The sequence below is a fragment of the Numida meleagris genome, chromosome 3 (assembly GCF_002078875.1).
Source record: "Numida meleagris isolate 19003 breed g44 Domestic line chromosome 3, NumMel1.0, whole genome shotgun sequence".
In the NCBI taxonomy this organism is placed as follows: Eukaryota; Metazoa; Chordata; class Aves; order Galliformes; family Numididae; genus Numida; species Numida meleagris.
Genome location: NC_034411.1, coordinates 60,868,000 through 60,895,876, shown reverse-complemented (window position 1 = coordinate 60,895,876; position 27,877 = coordinate 60,868,000). Strand labels below are relative to the sequence as shown.

The window sequence follows — 27,877 nt, the reverse complement described above, 5'->3', positions numbered from 1 at the left end:
CGGGCGGCGGCGCCTCCGCTGAGCGGTCCCGGGGAAGATGCGGCCCAGCGAAGCCCGCCGCGGGGAGGGCGCTATGCGGGAGAGATAACGCGGCTCCGCCAGCAGCCGGGGGCGTCGCGGTGCCGGCGGGGGGAGCCAGCAGCCCCCGGGACCCGGGAGCCTCCGGAGCGGGCCGGGGAACGGCGGGGCGAGGCCCGGTGGCGGGGAGTGGCGGTTTGCTGTGCCCGGCTACGTGCCTCGGGGCCGGCGTGCGGGCGGCTGAGGAGCGCGGGCGGCAGCAGGAGGAGGAGGAGGGCAGCGCCATGACTCACTTGCAGGCAGGGCTCTCCCCTGAGACTCTGGAGAAAGCCCGGCTGGAGCTGAACGAGAACCCCGACACCTTGCACCAGGACATCCAGGAGGTGCGGGACATGGTCATCACCCGGCCGGACATCGGCTTCCTCCGCACCGATGATGCCTTCATCCTGCGGTTCCTGCGGGCCAGGAAGTTTCAGCACTTTGAGGCGTTTCGCCTCCTGGCCCAGTACTTTGAGTACCGCCAGCAGAACCTGGACATGTTCAAGAGCTTCAAGGCCACAGACCCGGGCATCAAGCAGGCGCTGAAGGACGGCTTCCCCGGCGGGCTGGCCAATCTGGACCACTATGGCAGGAAGATCCTCGTCCTTTTTGCTGCCAACTGGGACCAGAGCAGGTAAATGCGGGGCCACCTGCCTGCCTTCACCCCTTCTTTCCCTGGGAGATGTGTGGGAAAAGCTGTGCCAGTGCAGAGGGAGTGGGTGGGCGGGCAGTGGGACACAGGAGCTGGGCAACAGCCTGGAGGTAAGGGGAGAGAAAATAAATATATTTTGGTGGCTTAGCACCTCTTCAGCCCTTTCATCCTTTAGGCTCTGAATTTTTGAGAGCTGCTCAGGTGCTCTTCTCAGCTAGGTGTTTTGGGGTTTATGCCCATCTGCTTCCCCTTCACTGCAGGGGACTGGTGTGGCAGATGCTGTGCTCAACCCTGACAAAGGCTGGCTGCACTCACTGTGCTGGTCTCTCTACTTCAGCACACACAGGGCTGCCCAGGTACAATAGGAGAAAGTGGGAGATGGTTTTTGCAAATTGAGGGTATCCATCATGGTTTTGGAGCTGAAAAGTTTGCCCATATGGGAAGCCGAGGCTCCGAATCCTTTCCCTCAGCTAAAGAAAGCCCTTTCTGAGCCACCTGGAAATGCCTGGATGAAAGTTAGAGCAGCCACTTCTTTTCCCCACTCACACTGCTCAGGGTGTGAATCCGCTTGCTGGTATGATCCAGGCACACAAAGCTCTGGTAGCAGGTTGAAGGAGGCTGATGCAGTCTCCAGAATAGTCTCATCCTTCTGGGGACTGCTCTAGCCTGAAGATGACTTGGCAGGTTGGCCTGAAAGCTGCCTACCATCAGGGCCCTTTCTTTTAGCTTTTGGCTGGGTATTATATGACTGTCAGGTGCCATGCCCATTTTCTCTTGCAGCCTAAAATCACCAACACAGCTTGACTTCAGTACATGTAAACATTTGAGTCCATAAAAAGAGGACTCTAAAACCTGCACCTTTGAGCACTACATCTTTAGGCTTCTCCAGGCTCTCAGGTGGGAGCGGGTTTAAGATCTGTAGCGCTTAGTGAACACCTGAAACACCTGCTAGCTGCCTTCACCCACACTGTCCTGTACAGTCAAAACAAGCTCAGCACTGATATCCCACGCTCAGCTGCTTTGAAATGGGCAGGACACAAACATTGGCCATGGTGGATAGAATGGGTACAGAAGTAGAAGTGTTTGTGCAAGGCCCTCCCATGGGCTGTCCATGGCCATTGTGAGAACGGCTCACTCTGCTCCCATCACCAGTGGGTGCCCCAGCCAGGGTGGGCCTCTGCCTGCTGTGCCTTTCTTCCTCCAGACAGGGTGGCCACATCCACGTTGCCTGCCAGAGAAGCTTCCTGGCCCCTGCTAGCCCTTGGGTTGTACCCAGGGATCGGGAAGCTGATGTCTAGCACAAATTGGAATTGCACCCACCACCATGCTGACAACTGAGAAATACGGATGAAAGTGGGCAGAGCTGGGGTCAGATCCTCACTCTGCTTTGGTTTTCTGGCATGTGGAGCCATTGAAGATGAATGATGAGCAAGGGTGACGCGGCTGGGGACTCTGTGAGCAGCTTCATTGTCCCTTCTGGGGACCAGGTCAAATTCTTATTTTAAAAACAGCTCCACAAACTCTTAAAATCCCCAAAGGAATAGTTAGCAGAGGTGTGGATGTTTAGACCATTTAATAAATCTTGCATCTACCATGAAGAATTTCCTATGCTTAGGACAGCATGGACTCCTAAATGCCATTATTTCTCAGAAATGAAGAAAATTCCTGAAACTTTGTGACACTTTACAGATCATCAGCTCCTAATCAAATGGATGCCAAGAACTTGAAGCCTAATGTAAGGAACATGCTGTAGCAGGGGAGGTGGACTATGTGATTCCTAGAGGTCATTTCCAACCCCAGTGATTCTGTGGTTTTGTGTAACTTGAGCTCAGACAGAAAGTAACATTTCAAAAAATAATAGCCACGTGAAAAGAATAACTCTATTTTCTTAATTTTGAATGTGCTGATATTTAAATTGCAGACCAACTGACACAACAGTACATTTATTGTGTTTTTCCAGAAGTGATATTGGTACAATTCTTCATCTTAGAACAGTAGAGTGACTGAGGTCCACCTGCATACCCAGTGGCCACGTCTGCAGCAGGGTCCCTGCTCCTCAGCAGCACATGTCTCAGGCATGCTCTCCTCTGTCTGAGAGATTCGTTTTCAGACAGCAGCACAAAGGGGAGAGCCCTGGAGCCTAGCTGTGGGGAGTGGCTTGCTCCAAGGCTCAGAACACATCAGCAACAGACCTGGGAATGGAGCTAGGCCACTTTTTTTTCCTAATTATCCATTTCTATTATCTGATGTTCTGCAACTGAACCTGTGGGGTATAGTGTGCGGAGCATACTGGGGTTGCTACACAGTAGGTTTCAAGCTCATGCCCTAACTGATTTGAAGTATTGCAGCAAGTAAACAGTTCTCCTCTGACAGCAACGCTGGGAGGATTCCTTTTCAAAGTTTGTTTTGTTAGGACCTCATTACATGCTTCGTAAACTACGTAAATAGTGCTCAGCAAGCCTCCAAATTTATCACGTGTACAATTTATTATGGCCAGCATGGAACCATTAGAAATAAAAAGTTCCAACTTGTTATTTAGATGAATTTCAGACATGCTACAGGTGATTTATTTAGCACCAATAGTCTGTCATTTACATAGTTCCTATTAGAAAGAAAAGTGTGGGAGGCAAGAATTCCTATGGTAAACCAAGCCTATCTACTCAATATTAAATTGTTAAATTAAAGCAGGGCCTGAAAACTGTACGAGCTGACTTCCCTCTGAACAACTAAATCAGACGTGTTTCAAACAAACAAACAAACAAAAAAAAAAAAAAAGAAAAAGGTGAAGGATAAAGCATCAAGTAGCCCAACAGCTTTCCAGTGGGACCCTGTTTGCTCTCCATCATTCCTGTCCGCATGGCACTTGGGGTGGTGGGATCAGCCTTCCATATGAGCTTCCAGACAATTGATTCGTATCTGTGTGGCTTGTAGGTGTGTGCTTGCATTTGAAGACTCCTCTTTTTCATGTGTCCAGATGGTGTTTTTTTGGGTTAATGGCACAGTTAACTTCAGCTCTCACAGCAAAGGATCTTTTGCCATTCATGTTTTTCTATATGCTTTGTAGTGTGTGTACACAAGTTCCTAATGAAAATTGGTCCATTTTGATGCTATTTTCTTGAGCTCTTTCCTTGTATTAGTTATCTTAGAGATTTCCTAGAAAGTGCAGGAGAGAAGTGCACTAATCCATGGTTCTTGTCTGTGTCATAGTAACCCAGTAGCTCACAACATCCTCAGTGAATACAGAAATCCACTGCACTTAATACTGTTAGTGCTACTGTTTCCTCAGATAATACACAGTCAAAGGGCAAAGACAGAGTCCACTGCTTTGCTTTCAAAACTATGCTTTTATCTGCAGAATTACTAGGAACTTTTCCACCAGAGAAATGAAAATGTAAGTTCTGTAGCTGCTAGGAGGCTGCTCTGTTCCCCAGCTCGCAGGTGGGGTGGCAGGTCATTTTTCAAGCTCTGATGGAGGCAGTGTGACAAAACAAATAGCAATATTAACAGTAGTAACATGTTAACAATAACAAAATACCTGGTTAATAGAGTCAATTTTTGAATGGAAGTCAAGTCTTTCACATAGCTCACACAGATGTTTTATTCTGTAGCTTCTCCTGCTGACTAATACTGTTTTACTCTTTCCTAGCCTTCCCCCATCTATCCATATCCACCTTTTCACATGTGTGTGTAGACTGTGAGTGTTTTGGCTAGGGGTCTTTTTGATTAGTGTTTGTGTAAAATTTAGATCAACTGAATCTTTGTCCATGGCTGTGATTGTTAGATACTGGTCTAACATGAGATGTGGGTGGTATGAAATATGAATCTAAAACTTAATTGGATAAAATCTTTGTTGTATTTTCTAATTTTCTATGCATTTATGTAACACTGTTGGTTCTCTTCAAAATAAAGGCTCCTGGGGTCTGCTGCCACTACTTAAACAGAATAGCTATAAGAGAAGTTTTTATTCCCTCCCTTCTAACCATTTCAATCTGTACCCAGATTGATGAAGCAAGGAAATCTGAGGCATCATTTCTGGGTACTCCTGTGTATATCTTGAGGGCTCTTCTTTCATTGAAACTCTAAAAATATTAAGTCAGAACAGTAGATTAGAAATGAGATGATTGCTCAGGCTCAGATAGCATTATCCTTTAAACCACAGTGGCACAAGGGCTCGTTTAACAAAAATGTTTACTTGCCAAGACAGTGATGATCTTCAGATAGAAGTTGTGGATTCTTTACATGTTTTGCACTTTCAGGAGACATGTGGTTTAAATTCAATCAAAGGAGATTTATCATTTATCTCTTCTAGTTAACAGTTTGCATCTTGAGTGGCACAATCATTCCACTCAGTTTTAATTCTCAAACTAAAACTTTGTGATACTGTGGATAGGATGGCAATTAAGACAATAGGATAACTGTGCCAAATTAGATTACCTGTTGTTCAATTTGAATGTGAATTGGCTGGAACCAAAATGTGTCTAAGCAGAAGATATGGTGGATTGCCACCTATCACCAAGGATTTTAAGTATTGAAAACAGCTGTCAGCTGGATTTGACATGAGACTTCTGTCTCCTGTATTCTCCCTCTCTTGTCCTTCTCTTGGCCTTGTGGAAACCACAGTGGCCTCTGGTAGCGTAGAGTTAAAAGGTGAAGGATTGTAGCGAAGCACTACCAAGAGTGTCTTCCAGACTGTTTTTCCTATAATCCCTTTGAAAATTTTGATGCTGTTTGTGTCCCATAAAAAATTCTCAAAGAACTCTTCTTTTCTGTAAATTGCTGCCACTGTTAAATAACAAGAGAGTGGAATGTTCAGCAGCTTGAGCTGTTCTGTTCTTGACAAATCAAGGCCTCAGTGAGGCATTAATCTAGTAGGCCCTGTTGCCGTCGTTGTGGAAATGGTAGCCCTCTTACATTTGTAAGAATCACTGTCAGCGTGGCTATTAACTTGTCAAGCCTTTCTAGCCTCATTGCCTCAAAGTCAACTGGAACAGAACATTTCAAGAGGCAGTAGAGTTCTCTACACGCTGCTCCCCACCTCATTTGAACTCAAGCTGGGGTTGACATAGAAAAGGAACATTATGAGTGCATTATGTATGTGACGATGTATTTTCAGCTTGTGTTACTCACTTTAACAGCCAGGCTAAAAACATTGTCTGAGCTCTTCATTGAATTAAGCATGATTCTATAAATAGAGGACATTAAATACATCTAAATTAGCCATGAGTTCTAGATTATCCTAGGAATTAGTGGTACCTTGCTAGCTACAGAGTGTGCTGGAAGAGTCTGCTGGAACAAAGGACTGTGACTGAAGTTAGGCATAAATAAGGCAGGACTTGACTGTGCCTAGCCCAGCTCCAGGCTGCCTCAGGACAAGTGCTGCAGTGGGGCTGCCAGTGCACCCCACTTCCGATAGCTCTGCAGCCAGTGCTTTGGAACTGGGACCTGAGCGAAATGAAGGTCTCCTAAATAAGCTCTGCAACTTAACACACATCAGTAAGAATAAAATGATAGTGTCTTTTCTTCATACTACATTCTCTTTACATTAAAGGTCAGTATTTTTTTTCTTTTTGCTTTAAAGTGTAGAAAAGCAGTCAGAGCCACTTTGCACCAAATTTATTTCACAATCACTAGTAGCTCTCATCCTGCTTTTCTCCCTTGTGTTTCTGTTGTGTTCTGTTGGTTGTGTTTCTGTATCTACATAGAATGTAATTTCAGTGTGGAGTGAAAGCTTCAGCAGTGCAATCCCAAGGACAGGGTAGACTGGTGTTAAGGCTGTCTTACGTAGAGAAAGGCTTTTTCTGAAAAAAATAAGATACCTACTTGGAGTTTGTAAAAGTCAGTGGTAACCTGCAAAACATTAAAATAAAAGCCCGCATTAAACCAGTAATATGCATATCACCTTAAAGCTGTAATTTCTGTATCACCTTTTACATAGTGCTCTCAGTGCTGTATTTCTGCAGAAATAGAATTTATTAAATGCAGTGTAATGCACATTTCTCAAACTGGTATACCAGTTTTCCAGAGACTCAAAATTCATGAGGGATTGGAAGTTCAGCTTTCAGCAGAAGGAGTTCAGCTTTTAGCTATGAAGGTGCTAAGTACAGTTCGTCACACATCTCTGAAAGCTGATAGGATAATTATTTTGGCAAATATTCCTATCTAGGTTTTGGCTGGGACAGAGCAAATTAAGGGGAAGCAATTCCCTACGTGGAATAACTAATGCAGCAATAGGATGGCATGGCTGTTGTGAAAAATAGCCCCCACTTCTCAAAATGTTATATATCCAGAGCAATACTGCAGTTGTCCTACCTACCAGTTAAATTTCCAGTTCTTGTCTGGAGACCGACTGTATCAGATAGTTTGTGTGGGACTATGTAAAGAAGTTCAGTGGGATTTAGATTAGCTTGTGGTTGGCTGTAGGCAATGGTATAGCCATAGGTTTGCTTGATGTGTGGTTTTTGTGCATCTGCATCAAGTACATTTTTCTACCTTCTGTTTTCATGGGATTTTCATGTCCCTAAAGCCCAGCTAAGACTGGAGCACGTGTTGTGGTAAAGCCTGTGCATGCTGATGCTAATGTGGACAGTAGTAGCAGTGAGGTGAAATGTTGGAAGCATATGGCTGGAGTGGATTTAAGATGAGTGTACACAAATAACTCTCTACTGTGTGAAAGCTTTAATATAGTTTCTTTAATCGTATTTAATCATATTGGATTGTTCAGGTGATACATCCAGTACTCAGCTTGCCATTTGCAGCACCTGAGATTTCATATATCACACCAAGCTTACATTTCTGGCTTACCTCAGCATGTGTCCAGAGGAAAAGCTGCTTTAAATATCCACTAATGGATTTGTGTTTCTTGTCTGGTTTTCTGTACTGTACTTAAGTATCATGTCAGAAACAGAAGAGGAGGTCCATTACAGAATGGAAGATCACTCTTATTTCCAGCTAATTGCCCTAAACAGTATTAGAGGGCGGAAGCTTGGTTATCAGTGTCAAGTCTCTGTGTAAACCTAATGTGGCTTTTTAGACTTAAATGAGTACCTCAGGTTCTTTCCTTTGACAGAGGGTGTTGTTGCTTGCTTCTAGCCAGATATTTGTTCTTCAGGACATTGTTTTCAATGAGAAAACAACCTTTTGTCTTTTACACTGGGTAAACATACAATGTTGTCATTGTCATTGTAGACAGTATTTCTTACACTAAGCAAACATGCAATAGGCAATGGTGAATAAATTATAGATTTGTGGCGACCCAGCCCTGTGGCTGTTGGTTACTCTCTGTGGTGGCTGGAGTCCTCATTGATATCTGACAGTTTTCCCATAGACTTGAACAAATTCAGGATATTATTAGGTACATATATATATAATTCAGGTGTACATATATATATAAAAGTAAAAACGTACTATTTACAGGACTGATCAAACAAAGCAAAGCAGCCTTTTGCCACCAGAGAGCCATTAATTTAAGGCATGCAATGGCTTCCTAAAGTCCCTGTCAACGGTTTACGGGCGTTCAGCCTGGTTCCGTGACGAAGGGGACGGGGGATCCACGGGTCCACGCCCCGGGAAAAGGAAAAGGGGAAAAGGGTAAGGAGATGGCCCTGAGAGCAAAGAGCAGCGGCAACAATCTGAGGATAAACAAACTAATTTACTAAATAAAATATCGGAATGCAAAACAACACACTATAATACAATATAATTACAATTTAAGCTGATAAATCCAATACAGAGAGAGAGAATGTCCCAAAATCAAGGTAGGCCTTACTCTACTACCGACGATAAGACGGCCAGAGAGCGAGGTGCTGCCAAGACGAGAGACGGCGGAAAAAGGGACGAGGTCTCGTGATCTGCAAGTTTTTATACTGCGAGCTTGTATCTTTTCCCTCCGGCTGGAAAATGGTAACAGAGGAGCAAAGTACCGTGGGGACTGTAGTAGTCCTTCTCTTCTGAGAACCAGGTACATTCACTACATGATGTTATGATGTGGGATACCAATAACCGAAAATCATAAAACCATGACAGTCCCCTAGGGAGAGTGTTTAGGGATCTATAGCAGGAACCAGGGAATCTTGGACTGGAGGTTGGGTGTTTGCAGCAGCCTCCTGCTTTTTGGAACCCCTGTCATGGAGAATGAGATTGTCTGAATGAGGTAGCATAAATTGCAAGTGAGTTTGAGGCTAATTGTATAATTTGAGTAATTCCAATTTATTTTTCTTGTAAATATGAGATCTAATAGGTGGTCTGCCGCAGACTGAGATATTTGTAAATAGCTGCTCTCACATTGACTCACCTGGGGGCAATTTCCATCTCTGTGCCACCTTTCCCCTTGGAAGATCTCTTACAGGGTGTATTTCTATCTAACTTTATATTAAAAAATACTAATTCTGAGACATATCCCATTGTGTGGACATATCCAGTGGGTTTGAAGGCAGTTGGCCACTCTTCAGCCCAGCCCCTGACCCTGAACACAATGCTGTGTACCTCACTCCCTCAGGCTAAGTGTTCTTTGATCATAACGCTGGCAGTTACACAAGACGTTGACCATACAGGGGACCTTCAGTACTCTTCTTGATTAGGCATCCCCTAATGCCTTTGCATGCCTGTGCTGTAGCAGATGGGTTAACTGATGTCTCTAGGTGCACTAAGACCATTTTACTGCCAGTGCAACCTTCTGTAGCCTTCCTGCTGCAGAACACCCCCAACGTATCCCATTTCACTTGCACCTTGGTCAGGAAAGAGATGATGGATGATTTCATTTTTCCTCAAGTCACTTTTTACACTACAGTGCTGAGGGTATTTGTTGGCTTATTCAGAGGCATCAACAGCAACTATGGCATTTTCCCCTCCCAAATGGACATTGCATGTAGCGATTGGGCTAGGGGAACTGCTCTGCCTGGGGAGAGGGGGAGAACATCAACTGGGCCATGCCTGAGGCACTGCCTGTGCCCCTGGGAAGCTTTACCCAGGCTTGCTTCACTGTACCTTCTGCAGAAATGGGGTCCTGGGATTACAGCTCTTTGATCTCCCTGTGGAAAAATTTCCATTTTCAATAATGGCCTTTTTTTCTTTTTTTTTTCCTTGCCAAAGGGAAATAGAGAATTTCAGAATTTTGAGGATTTCCATAGGGAAATAACAGAGAAGAATTTTTCTTCTGCAGTTCCCTCTCCCTGCTGGAAAAATCTGAACAATAAAAGGGAGCATACAAAACTACCTGCAAATGTGAGCAGTAAAACATCAGAAAAAAGTTACATCTCAGAAAAGTGGAAAATAGGAGAATATGAAAACTCTTATCCTAGTCAACCAAACCAAATTCAAATCAAAGTAAGAGTTTCTAAAACGAGGAGAAAAATCATAGTAAACAATGCTTCCCCTATTCTTTTCAGGGGAAGACACACTTTTTCTTGTTGACTTGAGTTAGGCTGACATTAACTGTCCCTTTCCTGGGACAGTGTAGTCAGGAGATTCCTCGAGTTTTACTAGGCTAAAACAAAAATACATGGAAAAATGTGAGAAGTTAGCTAGATCAGATGACTTTCACTTGTCTTTTTTACCTTCTTTCAAAATATAGTAATGTATATAATGGAACAGTGCACACATTGTATTGAAAGGAGTAGCATTTAATATAATTTAATGCAACATTGAAATAGGCATATGTGCTTTTTGCTGGATATATGATATGGTGAGATTTCTCTGAGAACTCAGAACATTGGAACTTCTGTGTTTGATGCTGTCACAGGGCCTTATTTGAAGGACCAGAGACACCAGACAAAGGCTATTACTCTTAACGAGAGGCACTCACTCCAACCCTATTGTATGTTGCTTTCTACTTTTGAGATCCTTGAGGCTGATTACAGATCAGTCTTCTGTAACACCCTTTGTAGATTTAAGAGAAAACATTACCTAGATATGGGTAAGAGGAGCATGTGGAATTTCCGTTTTTTTAAGAGGGTAATTTTGTGGAGGCTGTTATTTCAATTATTTGGAAATAATATAGGAGGAAACTTTGGGTCTAGGCTTCTGGTGTTAGACTCAGATTTGATATCATTATGATTTCAGGAAAATACAATTTGTTTATATACATTTGTGCAGACATTTGACATAATGCACAGATATGTTAGGCAGACTTATAGAGAAAAGTCAAATTTCCTTTTGGTGTTTCATATTCCTGTATTTTTCTTTTGGCTGGCTGATGGTCTTAGGTGTATGTAATCCCAGAGGTTGAAGTCAACTAACCGAGCTTTTGAGACCTTCCTAAGTTTACATACCCATGACTTTTGAGGTTACGTATGCTGTTAGACTCTGGATAAGCAGTGCAAAGGAGGAGTACTCAGAACTTCTACCATGCCTTGATGCACATGGCTTAACCGATTCTTGCTTTCACATTCACAGGTATACATTGGTGGATATTTTGCGTGCCATACTTCTTTCTTTAGAAGCCATGATAGAAGACCCCGAGCTTCAAGTGAATGGATTTGTTTTGATTATAGACTGGAGCAACTTCACCTTCAAGCAGGCCTCCAAGCTCACACCAAGTATGCTTAGGTTAGCCATAGAGGGCCTTCAGGTAATGTTCTTCTTTCTTTCTTTTCCCAGTTCTCCTTTTATTTTTGGTCAGTTCATTGTAAATCTGGAAGGCTAAAAAAGCACCGAAACAAAAATCCAAGAATGATGCATACTTCCAAATAGCAAGGCTCTTAGCACCTTAATGTATTATCAGTCAAGTTACAGTAGAGGAAGCTAATGTGTGAGCTCAGTCTGCTAACTGCAGTAAGTCCTGGCATGTAGGCTCCTTCTTTGCCATAAATAAGAGGTAACATCTCTGTCTTTATCCCAGAGTGGCTGCCTTCCTGCAAATTCAGACCATAGCTTCTGTAGCTGCAACTTAGAAACCATTTATTTTGTCATTCTGAAGAGGGCTAACGGAGTGTGGGGTGCTGCTGCCTTGCTAGGCCATTTGTTTTGTTGGTCGTAATGGAGACAGGCTCACACTATATCATCTGGCCTGAAAAGTGCGGGACAGGTAGCTGGGACTCTTTACTCATGGAAAGGTCAGCATACGTTTTACTTTTTTACTGGGTTAGGATTAATTTGAGTGGCATCTTTTAGGACTGAGTGTGCAGTGATTTACATTTCTTTTTGCTCCTTCTAAATGTACTTTACGTGAAACAGGCACGTATGTGGAAAAGACACTGTTGACTCCTGTGATTTTTAATGCTTATTACAATAAAAAACTAGAATCCATGAAGTGGTTATTTCCTGTAGGATCTTGAGGTACTGTGTTAAAAATACCTGTACTTCACTGCTAAACATGGTAGTGTACTTTGATTTTACAAGGACATATATTTCTTTTCTGTGATATTTTCATCATTTATACATTTTTATTACTTATGAAGCAGAATAGCAACCTTAACTTTGAACTTTCTTCACTTTGATATTGCTATTTTGAAGAAACTTTTATAGCAGTAATTTGGAGTTTTGATCTAAATCTTGAAATGGCTGAAACAGTATTCAGCCTGCTGTTGCACACAGAAAGGTAGTGACAGTCATTAATGAAGATCTGAATTTTCGTTTTGTTGTGCTTAATTATACAATAGTGTGATTCCATAGTCTTCAGATGTATATCACAAGGCAGCAGTAGGATCTCTGCTTTCAAAGTGCTGTTTCTTTTTGTTGTTTTCAACATTGTTTTCTTCTTTGTGCTGCTTTTCAAAGTTAGCCATTGTTTTCTCATTTAGATCATGAATAAATACTTCAGTACTCTTTGCTTTTAAATGGTGATGTCTCTTCTTGGACACTAACCAGAGGTTATTTTGAGAATGTCAGTGGATAAGTTACTTGGAATCTGAAACTGTGTTCTCTTGACATTGCTGAGTTGAGGTGAAGTCCATTTGATTAGTTTACCCATGTCCCCAGTTCTGTATTTCCCAATATTCTTGCTCTGACAGTGGTCAACAGTCAGGGCATCATTTTCTATTCACTGTCTCCAGTCCTGTTGATTCCAGGGAATTAGAAATGCAACTCTATCTAGATTTATCTTAGAATCAATGAGAAGGGCTCAAACCAATTACATTGATTGTCTTGGACAGAGAGCCTCACTTCAAAAACAGTTATGACCAGGAAGGAAATAAGAGTATATCATGGTAGAAAGATTATGCAGAGAGATCCTGGGCAAGGGATGCATTTACTTGCATCTTCTTGCAAGATTTAGTGCCTAAAATATTCCATTTCGTTACGCTCTACAGCAATTGCCTTTTATTTTTAACAAAAATTTGTAGTAGGAACGTAATTCTGAACAATGTTAAAGAGAAAAACATTCAGGTGGTATGAAGAAGAATAAGAGCAGCTCAGGCACACAGTTTATTTGTGATCTTTGTAAATACTCTCTGTTTAATCAGAGAAATGGAATTTACTTTGGCGTATAAGATTTAACAGGGCTCAAGATGCTGAACTTTACCATTTGGGGAATTTAAATACTTTTCTTACTTGGGTGGGAAGAGACAGGGGAAATGGGATTACTGACCACTAAATTTGATGCTAACCAAATCTCTTTGCCCCCTCAATGAAATCTACTAAATTTGCATTATATTTGCTTAGCTTCCATGGTGAGTAGAATATGGCATGTACCAAACTGAACTTATTACAAGCTATGTCATTTCTGGGCTCTTTATAACTGTTTATTTTTCAAGAAATGTTTTTTGAAAGTACGATAAGTAAATATATACTGCTTTCTACTGTATAAGGTTCCGCTTTACACTTTGTCTAAATGTATGTGTTAAATGGGAGCATGAAAAGAATCATACACCTAGATAACTTGAATACATTAGAAAAATATCCTAGGTGCATGCAGTTGCTTTTAGGAAAAGGGCCTTTGGCCCTGGAATTTTTTAATCTTAAAGGACAGTGGTTATCTGTGATACAGCAATTAACTAATGTGAATTTCTAGGATATCCATTCCAACTGTGCTGTGCCATCCAGCTGGTGCAATGTAGACCACTTCTGATTTTTAGATCAAAGGGGATTACTTGCCAAGAAACACTCATTATCTCCTGTGGAGGTCGAGGCAGTTGGCTGGGATTCTTGACACTGCAGTCCCAGCTGACTCACGGGCCTTGTCCTTGTGGGAAAGAGCAATACTCTTCCTTGTGGATGCAAGCGGATGTGGGATTTATATTGCTCCTAGTAATTGAGAAGGATGATTTAAACTTAGATCCCTTATCATTCTGTATTGAAGAATGAGCTCATAAGCAAATGCAACATGTAGTATTCTATTTTCTGAGAATGGTCTGTCTGGATTAGGTACATAGGAGTACCGAAGAGCTCAAGGCTGTGAAACCTGAGCAGACAGAAGCATCAAACACACAAGAGTGAAACCTAAACTCATACCCTGACATAGCACCTTGTATTGGCTCTCTCCAGAGTATTCAGTGCCTAATCTTTAGGTACTCCAAACAGGAGTTGGTCTCGATGATTTATTGAGTTGCCTTCCAACTCCTGCAATTATATGATTCTGTGATTCTTTCTCCCCACTTACTTTTTTCTGTTTTCATAGCTGGGAACACTTGGGCAGAAGGAAGAAGGAGGTTCTACGTATGATTCTTTTATTTGTGATAGCTGTTTTATAGCTACTTGGGCTTTTATTATTCATCAGGACACCACTGTTTTCAGAAAGAAGTTAAAAAATAGTGTCAAAGACTGAAAATCCAATTTGAAAATTATATTGAAAGTTGAGTTTGATTAGTAATTCTGATGGGCAGCTTAGGCGGTAACTATAAATGAGCTTTGCAGACTGGAAAGTTGTGGGCATACATTAAACGCTCTAAGTGATGGTTGATTAACTGATCTTTAGGATTTTAAAACCTTGAACACTAAATCCTTCTTAAATACTTGATTTCTATTTAGCTCATACTAGTAGTTGTATACATGACAGATTCATTTTGCATGTTCCTACACAGGTAGGCTTTGCAAAACTGTGTGAGTATTGGAGGCTGAATATTAATGCTTTTTGTCTAAGTGAAAGACTGGGGAGCAGGAGGTAATACACATTTACAGTGCAAACTGAACATATATGGACAGTCAGTATTGTTACAGAAGACAGAAGACTCGCTTTTAAATTGAGGATGTTTACAGGGAGAGAGTGAAAGTGTTGTGGGGACAAGGCAGGTCTTTCAACTGATCGTGACTTGTTTTTGTAACAAAGGAAGGATTCACAAGCTAAAACAAACTGGTTACTGTGAACATAAAAGTAAAACAGAAAGATCACAGAGACAGCATATTTGCAGCTACTATAGCTATCCAAAACATCTTTCAGTCAGCTGTTCTTGTGAACTGTGAGCATAATATCCCCAATCAGACTTGCTGCAGCAGTGTAAAGTGGAAGTAAAAGACACCAGAGCATGTAGAATCCAGTGAAGAAAGGGACAGGGCTTTCTATGCTCATTTTCTCTGAGTATAAACTTCATTAGTATCTTACAGGGAGTCCTATCTGAACTTTATGATTGGTTCATCTTCCTATTAAATATCCAAATACAGTGCTTAAATTTAGCCACCTAATTCTGTACTACATCTGCGTAACACTCAATTTGTTTGTCAGGAACTACTAGAACAAAGGGCTTATGAAAAAAATAGTATTTTTTTAAGAAGGTTTGCTGGCTATTTGCTGTGGAAAAAGAGTGGGCTGGAGCTGATTGTTAGTGCTGGCTTCTCAAATGCTGTTTCGATGGGCTAAACCTGCCAGTTAAGAAAGGACATGATGGTCAGATCTTGAGTTCAGTTGCTTACAAGCAGGTCTGTATAGACATAGCTATTCTTCAGTGTGATCCAGGCTGTTAAAAACCTATTATTTGAAGATAGACTAATTCATTTCCTTGCCAGATTCTGTTATGATGCTCATCAATAAAAGGCACTGAATACCTTCTAAATGTTAATATATTTATTCACACAAACACACTTTAAAGATGTGGGGATACTATTCTCTTTCTCTCTTTCTTGTTTTTTCTCTTCAGCTGAGAGCTATTCCACTGAAAAATTACTGCTAAAAATGCCTACTAATTTGTGGTGCCCACTGTGACAGGCCATGATCTTATTTTTGTGCACTTTTTATATTTTCCCTGTCCAGCTGCCTTTGATTTTCAATGAAGAGGAAGATTTAAAGATTTGATCCTGAACTATCAAGCCAGGAGCCTGAATTCTAGCATTACCTAAATTTAGAGTTTCTCATTAATTGTTCTTTGAATGTGTCTTTGTGTGGGCTGCTGCCTCTTTGAAACAAGTGGTAGGAAGCAAAAAATTTTCACTCCCAGAAATTGCCATGTGGCATCTCGCTGGAAACCACAAGGATCTGTAATGGGGTTAAATATCCATCATGCAAATTCTGCCACTGGAGTTAGTGGAGTAACTGACTGTAGTGGGTTGTCACCCTCCTTGTGAAGCAGCATGAGGAAGAGAGTGGGCACTTTGCCACTGTTTTGCAGCTATTTGCTGTAAGCAAGGCATGATTATTTGTGAGGATCTTGGCTTTCATTCAGACTCTTTGATCTAGCTGGCACAGACTTGTGCCCATTCCTCCTGCCCTCTTCCTCCAAGCCTTTGTCCCTGTCCTACCACTGCCTCAATTCCTTATCCCACTCCTTTTCACATTGCCTTATTTTGTACCAGTCTTCACTGATGTCTTGGTGTCACACTGTGAAACCTCAGTTGTGATTGCATGGCGTGGTAAGGTCATCCTTGATTCCTAAGGAGATCTCAGCCTTTTCTGGTCTCTCTGTCCAAATATTCTCCACATGTGGTGTCTAGTCAGCTTCAAATCTCCCTACTGCCTTGCTGTAAACAGTGTTCCCATTGTTCTTTGTGTCACTCTGGAAAGCAGCACTAGAGAATGAGTCCTGATCTCTTCACATATGAAATGTGCAAGGCCTCTGGAGACCAAGCTGTTAAGGAAACTGACCCTGTAGTTGCTCAGACTGGAGCTGGTCTGCTTGGTATGTACGAATCAGAGCTCATGGGGCCTGGAGACAACAGGAACTTCTGGAGGATGTAGTGGAATGACACTGCATGATCAGGGAACATATACCTGAAGATTTCTTCTGCTTTAACAGGCCAGCCATGACTAGTGTAAAAGCCAATGAAAATAACTACAATTTCCCCATCATTCTGTTAATAGAGAAAAGCATCCAATTAATGTTATTACTGCTTGAGAGAAAGAACGTAGAAGAGATTCTTTCTGTATGTACATACTACCTCTTTCATTAACCTTTGTTAAACGCCTACAACTTTTTTTTTTTTTAATTTGGGAAACAGAATCTATCTGTATTAAATAATGATAATAAATACACTGCCTTGATTAAGCTGAAAAGTTAGTGTTATGCTAAGGTGAGTGTCACCAGCATGAAAAAAGAAGGGCTTGTAGCACAAACTTGGCAAAGGAAATTAACTCTTGGCTTTGTCATGACTTCCAGTCTCCGGTAGACCATGGTTCAGTGAATATATGGTTACGACTGTTCGTCAACTTTAAAATACATAATTATTTTTTAAAATGATTTTCTTCACTCAAGACCTAAATATTTCTCTTTGCTTCCATATCATAAGTTTTTCCATATCAGAAATAAACCTAATTTGTTCTAAATCGTAAAGACAGAGACAGAAGACATGTTTTAAGATCATAGTTCACCTTCCTGCTAAGGCATGATTAGCTCTCATGTATTACATTTTCTGCTACTTTGCACAGTGTAATTTAAAGTCTTAAAGGCATATCTGGCAATTCTTTGGAGACCTTTCCACAGCTACTTTCTCTTCAGATTTTCTCTCGGCTCTAATCCTTAATTTTTTGTTTTGGAGTGTCACCCCCTATAAACCCTTCATTATTTCATTAGGTGCTGTTGGGTCCAAAGCAGAAACTGGTATGCGAACATCTGTTTTTGACTCACAGTAAGGCAAAGAAAGGAATTATATGATGAAGTATCTGCAGCAACAATGATGTGGAATCAGGTCCTGTGGAGATTCTTCCTGTCTTGTTTGCCAGTGGGGATGTGAGATTTGTGGTCTCTTTTTTAGTATGAAAATCAGCAAAATCCTTCTTACACTGGGAACTTAAATTTTCTTTTTGTTATAGTGTCCAGATTGCCTGTGTTATCAATCCATTTTTTGTATACTTCTTTCAGTTTTACCTCAAAAGGATATGATGAATCATTTTTGGAATTATTTTCTGAAAGTAGTATAACCTTTATTTTCTGTGACACTCACAAGTCCTCTGTGATCTTATTAGGCTGTGCACAGTTGGCTTTGTCTTGTTATTGTCTTCTCTACGTGCTGCCTTTGCATATAGTCCCTGGCTTATCAGCTAAACTTTCAGTGCTCTCTCCAAAACAATACAGTGTAATTTATTGTGATTGTTTTGTTTGTTTGTTTATATTTCTTAGCAAGGGTTCAGCTCCTATGAAAATTATTTTGCTGACTCAAATTTAACTTAGCTTATAAGCAAAAATTTGGCTTTGGTTATAAGTGATTGTTGTACGGGAAAAACTGCTATGATATTTCCCTAACGCTGAAAAAAAGTACACATGGGAGATTTGCCTTGGGTGAACTGCTACAAAAATGGGAAATTATACTGTTTAGCTGGAGGTGGTTTTTTCTCATATTTCATAACCATAAAAAAATTAGGACAGTTTGATTCTCGTATATTTTAATTGGTGCAACTATGTTTAAATAGGTGCTACTCTGGTGCTCTGAACTCACTCAGGATCTGCAAGTTCAGATTTGTAACACATAAAGAAAATTATATTTTAAAGGAAAAAATAAGTAAAAGAAACACAACTTGGATAATATATTAAAAAACAGCAGCAAAACAAAACAACAGCAATAAAAAAAAAACGCAGAATAGAAACTAACCCAGGGCGAAACATTTCTCCATTCATTTCCTGCGTATTTTTCAAAGATTGAAACAAGTTCCTAAAAAACAATTTTGGCTTATTATTGTGTGGAATGGGAAAACAGTTCTTGTAATCCTTTCCAGTGTCTTCTGTAATGAAAAAGAATGAGTGCTAATGTTTGTCTAAATGTAATGAATATCCAAACATGGATATGGACTGAACTCTGAGGTGGCTGCACTTATCATTCAGTTTGTGGAAGTTTGAGCATAGATTCAGTCAAAAAACCGCATATAACTCCAAGACTCAAAACTGGTAAAGTCCTATGTCTGTATCTCACCTCAAACAGTTCTGGCTATGCTATAGTGCTTACTGCTTCTTGGGTTTCATTTAATGTTGTGCCTCACAGCTTAGGCCTGAGTTCTGACTATAAAATAGGCATTCATTGTCCTTATGACTGACTCTAGCACCACACAATCTGAGGTTAAAGATTGTCTTTTCAAATGTATTTGTTAATTTCGCTTGTGCAAATTGGTTCTTAAGAATCCGTTAATCATTCTGGAAGAATCCAGAAATCCAGACGAGCTGAATTTCAACTTTCTGCACTTCCCAGTCCTTCTGGAAGGAGCGCTATGATTCTGGGGAGGGCCTCCCTACAAGTATGTTTACACTGCAATTGGCATGAATCCTTACCTGATATTTCAGTGAAGGTGCTTTATTACCCACAAAATCTTCTGAGTTTGCTGGGATGTGCCTTTGTTCTGGGTTAAGCTATTTGACTGAAAATGTCATTTAGAGCCCTGCATCTTCTGGCTCAGAGCCACCACACTAAATATGAAGGGTCCAGGGTAAATCATTGAGTACTGGTTGTGCTCCACTGTTCTCCTTGCAAAGTCTTCAGAAGGCACAGCCAGTCCTCTGAAGTTTCCAATGTTTCATTGACATCTTAGCAGAAAAAAAAACATCATAGTTTATACAGCAAACACCAGTGAGCCCATATAGAAACAATGAATACATGGGGTAATCAAGGACTGTAGTTAAAAGCCACAAGCTTTGCAAGTGAGACTTTCAATCTGCAGGAGAGTCTATGATGACAGTGTTGCTTCATTTTGAGAAGAAGATGGAAGAGTTGTGCTTAACAGAGGAGAAAATAGGACGTATAGGACATGAGGAGAAAAATGAATAGTTATGAAAAGATACGGCAAGCTGCAGGGACAGAGTGGAGACCTAAATGCCATCCTTCAGATTAAATTCTGAAATGTTTGAAATTAGAAAATTCCATTTCATATTTTATGGCTGTTTCCAATCTCACTGAGTAAAATGTCCTCTCTAAAATAGGTTTTTAAAGCTACATTGCCATACCTGTGATAATTATCCTATTTCATACCACCAAAGATTATCAGTGCCTTTTGGCTTTGCTTGGTAATCACACCACCATTACATGGTGACTTATATGTTTGCTCAAGACCTCCAGCAACATATTTGCATTACAAGGTGATGCAGTTAAGTAGTTATGATTGATGAGGGATTATATATCACTGTGGAGCTGTCTGTGCCCTTTACGCACTTGTTTTCCCATTCTTTCTCTTTGGTGGTTTTAAGTTATTAAGAATTGCAACTAAGGTTTGCTGTATGTTGGGTCTTGCTTTTCAAATCATTTTATTACGAATATCCAGCAATTGATTTTCACTGGAAAACCTGAGGGCATCTTCATACTATTGCTATCAGTATGATCCAATTCTGTTCTCCTCAGAAATTCAGCAGGGGTGCAATTTAATGAGACCAGTGAAAGAAAACTGACCTCTTTATTTATAGAACACTAATTGATCAGGGTAGCTGTAATAAGAGGAAACTTCTGAGAAAATCAATGCAGAATCAAATGAAAGTAGCACTCAAGCCCTTAAAGAGAGCTGCATGGAAAGCCAATTAAGTATGAGTCTATTTGATGATCCATGGCAAAAGCTAGGACCATGTGTGTTCTTACTTCAAGTTACAGGAAATAAATCAAACCAAACAGTATCTAACTTGCAAGGTAATCCTTGCAATATATTTTCCTCTTCATCCTGTTGATATTCTCTCCCATTAAATCTTGATGAATTATATTACTTTCATATGGCAGCCGTAAACATCTTCTTTTAAGAGCCCACCTTTGACAGCCTTATGCAATTTTTGTAATGAGCTCTGATATTCCCTCCTGAAGACAGCAGCAATATTGTAGTATGACTGCGCAGCCTCTTGGCTTTCTATCTAGGGCTCTGGCACAGTCCAAATTCTCAGGGGTTTCACTTAAATGCAGGGAGAATATGGTCCTTCTACTTCTATTCTCATTCCTGTCATCCAAATACTTGTAGTTATGGTAGATTCAAAACTTAACTGCTTATGCTTATTGCTAGTGTTTCTCAAAGATGATGTAACATGCTTGCCACATAAGCAGATCTTCTCTCTCTCTTCTAATTGCATTTTTGTCTTCATGAAATCTGCTAAGAGACATGATCAAACCTCCATGCTTCATCCTGAAGAATTTTGGTTTTGTGGTGGGTATTCTCCTTAACTAAGTGTACCTGCATGCCATGGGGCTGACTGCATTTCAGTACGCTGTGAGGAACAAACTACCTTAAAGTTATTTTATCAGTGTCTTGCCTCAGAAGAATCGAAAAAGGGAGCACACATACAGTTTGGTGACTTGCCTATTCTAAAAAATAAAACTGAAAAAAAAACAGAGCAAGAGGGAAAATTACTGCTTGTGCCTTACATGCAAAACTATTCCAGGTAGTAGCATGTGTCTCCTTTCCTTTGATGCTTAAATGTGCTTGCAATTAAATGGATAAAAACCTCGCTTTCTTTTAAGTTATGTGGGATACAATGCTTACATTCATTTTCTGAGGAAGAACTCACATCCTTTTTTTTTAATTCAGTAAAACAATCAAAGACATTGCAGTTAGAAGTAGCTGTATAAATCTTGTTTTCTGCTTTTGATTGGGAAAGGAGTAAATAATCTGTACATTCCATGAACACTGAATTTCTGTGGGGTAAATTTATATCATGCCAACAGTTGACTTAATAATGCTACATTTTCTGTTCATTCAGTTTTGAGCATAGGTAATAGCATAGGGTTGTGCCTTAATTAGCTAGATGAATAATGTCAAAAAATATTGTCAATTATCAATATGGTTTTCATCTTTCCTTAAGCCCCAGTTGGGAATCTAGTTCCCAATGACATCAGCAGTTGCCGTGGTGAAGTTTCATAAGCTAGTCTTTAATCTTTCATTAAATCACAGGCTAAGAAAGCAGACATGAGGACTGAGATGAAAAAAAAAAAGAACACATACATTTGTAGCATTGATGTATTATCTGAAAAAGTATAAAAGGCATGTCTCTGTGTTTCTAGAAAGAAAAATTTGCTGCTTTGGTGAGCACAGTCTATCAACCACATATATCATCTATGCAAAACCGTGAAGACATAATTTGTGGGATGTAAGCAGTGCTGAAATGTGTTGTGCTTGAGAGCAGTCAAAAGCAAGTATGACACTAGGGCCTGAATAGTGATAAATAGCCTGGTGCTGTTATGCACAGTGTTGGAAAATTGAGGTAAGGATGGTAAGTTTAGCAGCTCTTCTTCTTGCTACATTGGGCTTTTGATAAAAGTGGAGCATTTTTCAGTCTAGGCCAGATCAACAAGTGTAGTTTTAAGTTATTGAACATGAGGAGTCTGGGGAAATCTCCATGTGAGCTACTAACACAGAGATGTTTGAGTTCATATTTGTGGAGGTGTATGCCCTGGCTGACACATGGGGAAAGAAGTGGAAGGGACTGAGGGTAGAGTGCTTTTGGACCCATATGGAGAAAGACTGAGAAACAAGCTCACCAAAAGATAGAGCAGGAAGAAGGAGAGCCAACAAAGCAAGTCAGTGTAAGGTAACTACAAAATTGTGGTCAAATGTACTAGTAGTTTTCTGTGGGAGGACAGGCTACAGAGTCTGACTTTCATTAGGACCTCTGAATGCAGAACAGTGATGAGATACAGAGCATCTTAAGGATACCAAATGAGCAATGTACACACAGTTGGGAGGGCAAATGGAAAGTAGACTGTGACTGTGTTGCACTGAGCTGAATTAAGAGTGGAAGTATCTATATCACCAGTGAGGGGCACAAAAGTGTCATCTAAATCTTTCTTTTTGGAACAACTCCCTAAAATAGCAATTTGGGTCAATATGTAATTATCTCATTCTGTGCTATTTTGCCTAGAATAATTCTTCTCCACAAACATTAATGTGCTTGTGTCATTACAGCATGATGGCTTTAACAATACCATCACTGTAGGTGTCATTTGCACCATTCTTCTCTGCAATTCATTTCTACATAGGTTTTGCTGTACCTAATCTTTGTTCCCTGTCTCCTCATCCTCAATTAGTAGGTGGCTCTGACCAGGACTAGATGTTGAGCCTGAGTTCTTCTGTGTTCTTTTCAGTCAGTGATGTGGCTTCTTTTTGGGAAAAGAAGTACAATTACAAATTCTTTCCTGGAAAGGTTTTAGACAATTTTAACTAGTCAAAAGTAGTACACTTGTCATGGTTTGTCACACTAAACAGTAACTTACATTGTCCAGCATTGTTTCCTGAGGAATTGTCTTCTCATACATAGGTTCATACTGGTGAAATAGTGCAGAATAGAATTTGCCCAGGTCTCAGTAGAAGAAGTTATCTGTGAGGGAATGCTGTTGCGTTTTCCTACCAGCACCAGCTTCACACTTACGTCCTTGAAAAATAATGCTTGTGTGGACAGACTGCTACAGGACTGGGACATAGGGTATTGCTATGAGATGGGAGCCTTTTGGAGATCTGAGTCACTGGTACCATCTGTCCCTATTCCTGATGTAATACTGGATGGTGCAAAGATCCGGCATGCTGTTCAGCTTTTTATTTGGCATTCCAGAGCTTGGATCAACTGCAGGCTGATAAGGAGGTTGGTTTAGAATAACTTTTGTTCCATATTCTGCAGCAAACTCTGGGCATAATCTGCTTTGATTCACATATTGTATTATGTGAAATAATGAAATAATGCCTGAAGCAAGAATCAAACCAGAAGCCAAAATTTTGAAATTCAAGCAAGTAACTCTTAGCAAGTAACTCTCTGTCCAATTATTATTATTATTATTTTTTTTTGCCATTAATACATCAGACTGTGCTAGATGTTGCTTTCTGTTTACACCTCCTCATTCAGAAGTTTGTTTTTGTTTTGAACACATTCAATTAAAAACTACAAAGGGGATTCAGTCAGATTCAGTTAGGATTCACATAGACTGCAGTTATTCTCATCCAGATAGTGTCAGTCTGGTTTACTTCTCTGTTTTTACTTGTGAAAGATGTGTTCCTGTTCTTCCTCTCTTGGGTTTGATCCTTCCAACATGGACTGAAGTTTGCAGCCATGGACTCATCAAACCAAAATTGATGCCTGCACTGTTGTCGAGGAAGGCATTTTAGGTGGTGGTCTTCCATTGACAACATTGGTGTTAGAGAACAGGACTTTACAGATGAAGCCAAGGATGTTTGTCTAGCAGAGAGTTTTGGGGGATTGCAGTAACACTACAGAAAATAAAAAATGAGAGAATTTGAGCTTCATGTTGGCTAGTGAGCTTTCAGCCAAGTAGTATGAAATGTGAGGCTTATCTGTGGAAGACAGAATGTCTGTAGGGAGGTGCGTTTCAGCCCGGGGATAGCAGTTAAATGTTTGCAAGTGAAGCGAATTCTGCAGGGATGGCACTTAATGGGAAGAGAACATTAAAGAAGGGCAGAGTTCTTTGGGTTTGCAGTAAAAACAGGGAAAGAGCGGACTTAGGGAAAAAAAAATCTCAAGAGGAGGCTCCAAATACAAGGGTGACCTACAGTGTTGAAACATGGGGGGTCCAGGCTGCAAAGAATGCAGAGGCTGGGGAGGAGACAGAAAATGGGTGATCCAGCAGTTGAGGGCATCCCATTTCTTAAGCAACGATAATTGAATAGAGGAGGTATGAAAAGTGAAAGAGACTGTAATGCATTTATATGCTAAAGAAAATAATAAGAGAAGAAGGGGGAGTGAAAATAGGAGCCCCTGCTGCAAGAAAATGTAATCAGGAGTAGAATTAGAGGAGCTGGTGCTAAAAAGCCTCATCTGTGGGTAGGTTTCCAAGGTAACAGGTGAAATTGTCATGGGGCAGGTGAGACCCAAGTGTGGAGCACATCTGCTGTGCAGTGTGACTTGGGGGGTTAGGGTTTCATGTTTGTGTATGCTGTTTGTTTTGTCCTTGTTTTTGTCTTCCTAAAATAGAGCCTAAGTTTCCCTTAGTATTATATAACAGTGAGTCAAAGCCAAGATTTAAACATCTTTAATTAGTTTTAACAATCACATTTCTAGTTAACACGTTTAATGTAATAAGGCTGCTCTCCATCAAGGCAGAAGAGCTTCAAGCAGGCAGCTTTCATCAAAGCCCATCCAAACCTCTGCCACCCTTTTTTTGAGCTAGGTAAGATGCTCCAGTGCAGGAGGTCAGAACTTTCCAGAAAGCACTGCCTGTGTCCTTCTTTATCTGATGTCCTTACACTTTTCTTTGCCCTGTACTCACACTGCATGCATGTGCAAGTTCTTGTGCATTGCAGTGCCCGCATCCTGTACCCTCCTGTGTTCCTGAAGCCCTGCAGCAGCTGCCTGTCCACAGAGATCACCAGAGCCAGTGTCAATTTGATGTGGATTTCAACAAAGCTAGGCCTACCAGATTGGACAGAGAGTTACTTGCTTGAATTTCAAAATTTTGGCTTCTGGTTTGATTCTTGCTTCAGGCATTATTTCAGATCCCACATCTGAAAAAAAAATAATAAAAAAAAAAAGTATCTTCTCTTCCTGGCTAGGAGCTGTGTTCAGGGCAGTGTGGTATGATCTTCTCTGGGAATACTTTTCATCTGCAGTAATGGTAGATCACCCACTTACTTGCGCATGTGAACAGCAACTGCAATTTTTACTGCTTTGTGTGGTACTGAAGAACACCTCAGTGTGATAGATATGGAGTAGGGGAGATTCATAGCTTATGTGGACTATATAAAATATATCCTGATAATCATGCCATGATACTTTTATTTTATAAAGTTGATGCTCTTGTAGAACGTGTATAGCAAGCTTTCTGCATTGGTGCTTGATTCTATTAACATGTCACCACTTGTTTAACAATAGCACTTTAGAAAAGATCACTTAATTTTTTTTTGTGAATGTGTCTACTTTTATGTCAAAAAACACAGTGAAGGAGAGTTTTTTCCAACAAATAAAATACTTGTAAATTGATTTTTCTACTGTGAAATACAGGACCGTGAAAAGGTCTCGATCACAGTATTTATTTACTATGAATTCAACTTCTCTCTTAGCCTAGCTCATACTTGCACTGCGGCTGTGCTTTTCACCCTGCTGATGGTAGGGGGTAAATTACTTTTATTATTATGTTTATGAAATCTCTCATACATAAAAAGGATTCAGTAGATACTTAGAGAACCGTTTTCTGACAGGAGCATAGTTTTGAATAAAAAGAATCTTACAGCCTGAATGATGTTGTCTTTAAGACCATGAGAAATAACTGTTAGCATGAATAAGCGTATTACAAGTTACTTTGGATTTGTTCTGTGATCAGACTGGTTCTGATTCCAAGGTGGGCTCTTTCTGTGCCTTCACTTCCCCTAAGCCCAATTTTATTACTGATCCTGGTCTGTTAAGGTTGATACCTTTGAGTTACTACTGAATTAGCAAGAAGAAGGACAGAATTTCCAAACATGACTCTCTTCATGTTGTGTCCTTGCATGTGCATGTGGGTTTTTTTTTTTTTTTTTTTTTTTTTTAAATATAATAAAAATCACCAAGAAAGTGTCTGGTTGTATGGTAAAGTGTGGCCTGTCTGGTGTTGTAAAAATACAGTGTCATCCATGTATCACTTCCTCAGGTTATTTTATTTAACCTTGCTTAAGATTACCTACTTAACATTGCTCTCAAGTGTAAGTGATGCTACATTGCTCAGTCCTGTAGGAAAGGAACTGGGATACTGAAGAGTTAGTAGATAAGAAAGTAACAATTAGAAAGTGTTTTGCTTGGAGAATAATTTACATCTTGAAGCCATTTCCACCCTGTTTTCTGGGCTGTACAAAATGTGGACAACAAAAGTTTCAATAACAGAATGTGAACAAAAGCATTTTTCTGATACTAATTTTCTTAAGAAAAAGCTATTCAGTAGAGTTCACTGTAGTGGGCGGAAACAGCTCCCAGGACGCCTTAAAATGTATTTATACAATAGACCTCATAGTGCTTGAGTGGCCACTCTGTTTAATTAGTGGTATTTAGAAGATTTAATCAGTGTAATCAATAGTATTTAAAAGGTGTATGGCTTTCATTTGAAAGTGAATTTATTTGCTTTGTGTAAGACATAATAATGTTACATTACTTCATATTTTTATGAGTTTCCCACTGTTTTATAATGGGCAGCTGCCAGTGGAGAGTGTCTCTAACATAGTGCAGCAGTGTCTGTATTAATAAATGAGACATGCCCAGGGCTGCTGCCTGCTGCTGAGGCCATGGAGTAGCTACATCCTGGCTGTTAAAGTTGTTGTCATCCTGAACAGATGGCTACATGTGAAGACTCTTTTGAGAGTGGTGCCTGATGTATGCAAACTGCCAAAATGTTTGGGAAAGTGCTGGGTAGCTCTGACCTCTAAATTTCACAGTGTAGTTAATTGAGTTTCTCCTCTATGAATGCTTCTGGGTGCTAAATGCCCAATATAGATGTTACTTGAGTTTTGTAAAATGTCATTTTGTGCATCTTGGTATTTCCTCTGGTACATTTTAAGAAGGTTGACCACGTTAGGTGTATTCTGTCTAACTGGTGGCAAGTCCCCAAAGAGCTCAAGTGAGCATGCTCTATTTGGAGAACATTGCTTTGGAGATCTTTCCGCTCACCCTTGCAGGCATGTGGTGGAGCAGGGCTGGAATGTCACAGAGTTGAGTTTAGCAGACTCACTTGCTATTAGCTTTTATGTGTTTAAAGTCTGAAGTGTTTGCAGTGTGATGACACGAGCGCATCTTCCATCAAATGAATAGTCATGTCTGGTGTTTTTCAGTGTCTGGTGACACTTTGAGGCAGTGGAAAGCTGCAGTGAAAACGCTGGAGTCAGCTGAAAGTGTAGCACTTAGATGGGCAGAATTAGATTACTTGAGCTGTTATTTGATCAAGACATTGGGGTTAATACCTCTACTTCTATAGTGGCACCATGGGACTACACGAACAGAAGTGGTCAAGGCCTCA

General features: G+C 40.5%; 1 protein-coding gene across 1 annotated transcript in view; it reads left to right on the top strand.

Moving 5' to 3' along the window:
* The window catches only part of CLVS2 (clavesin 2), a 59,656-nt gene continuing 32,027 nt past the window's right edge, over positions 249–27,877 (top strand). The window contains exons 1-2 of the mRNA XM_021392596.1: positions 249–691; positions 11,099–11,273. Coding sequence (XP_021248271.1) covers positions 303–691; positions 11,099–11,273 — 564 coding nt within the window. The 5' untranslated portion in view covers positions 249–302. The remainder of the gene's footprint in view (positions 692–11,098; positions 11,274–27,877) is intronic.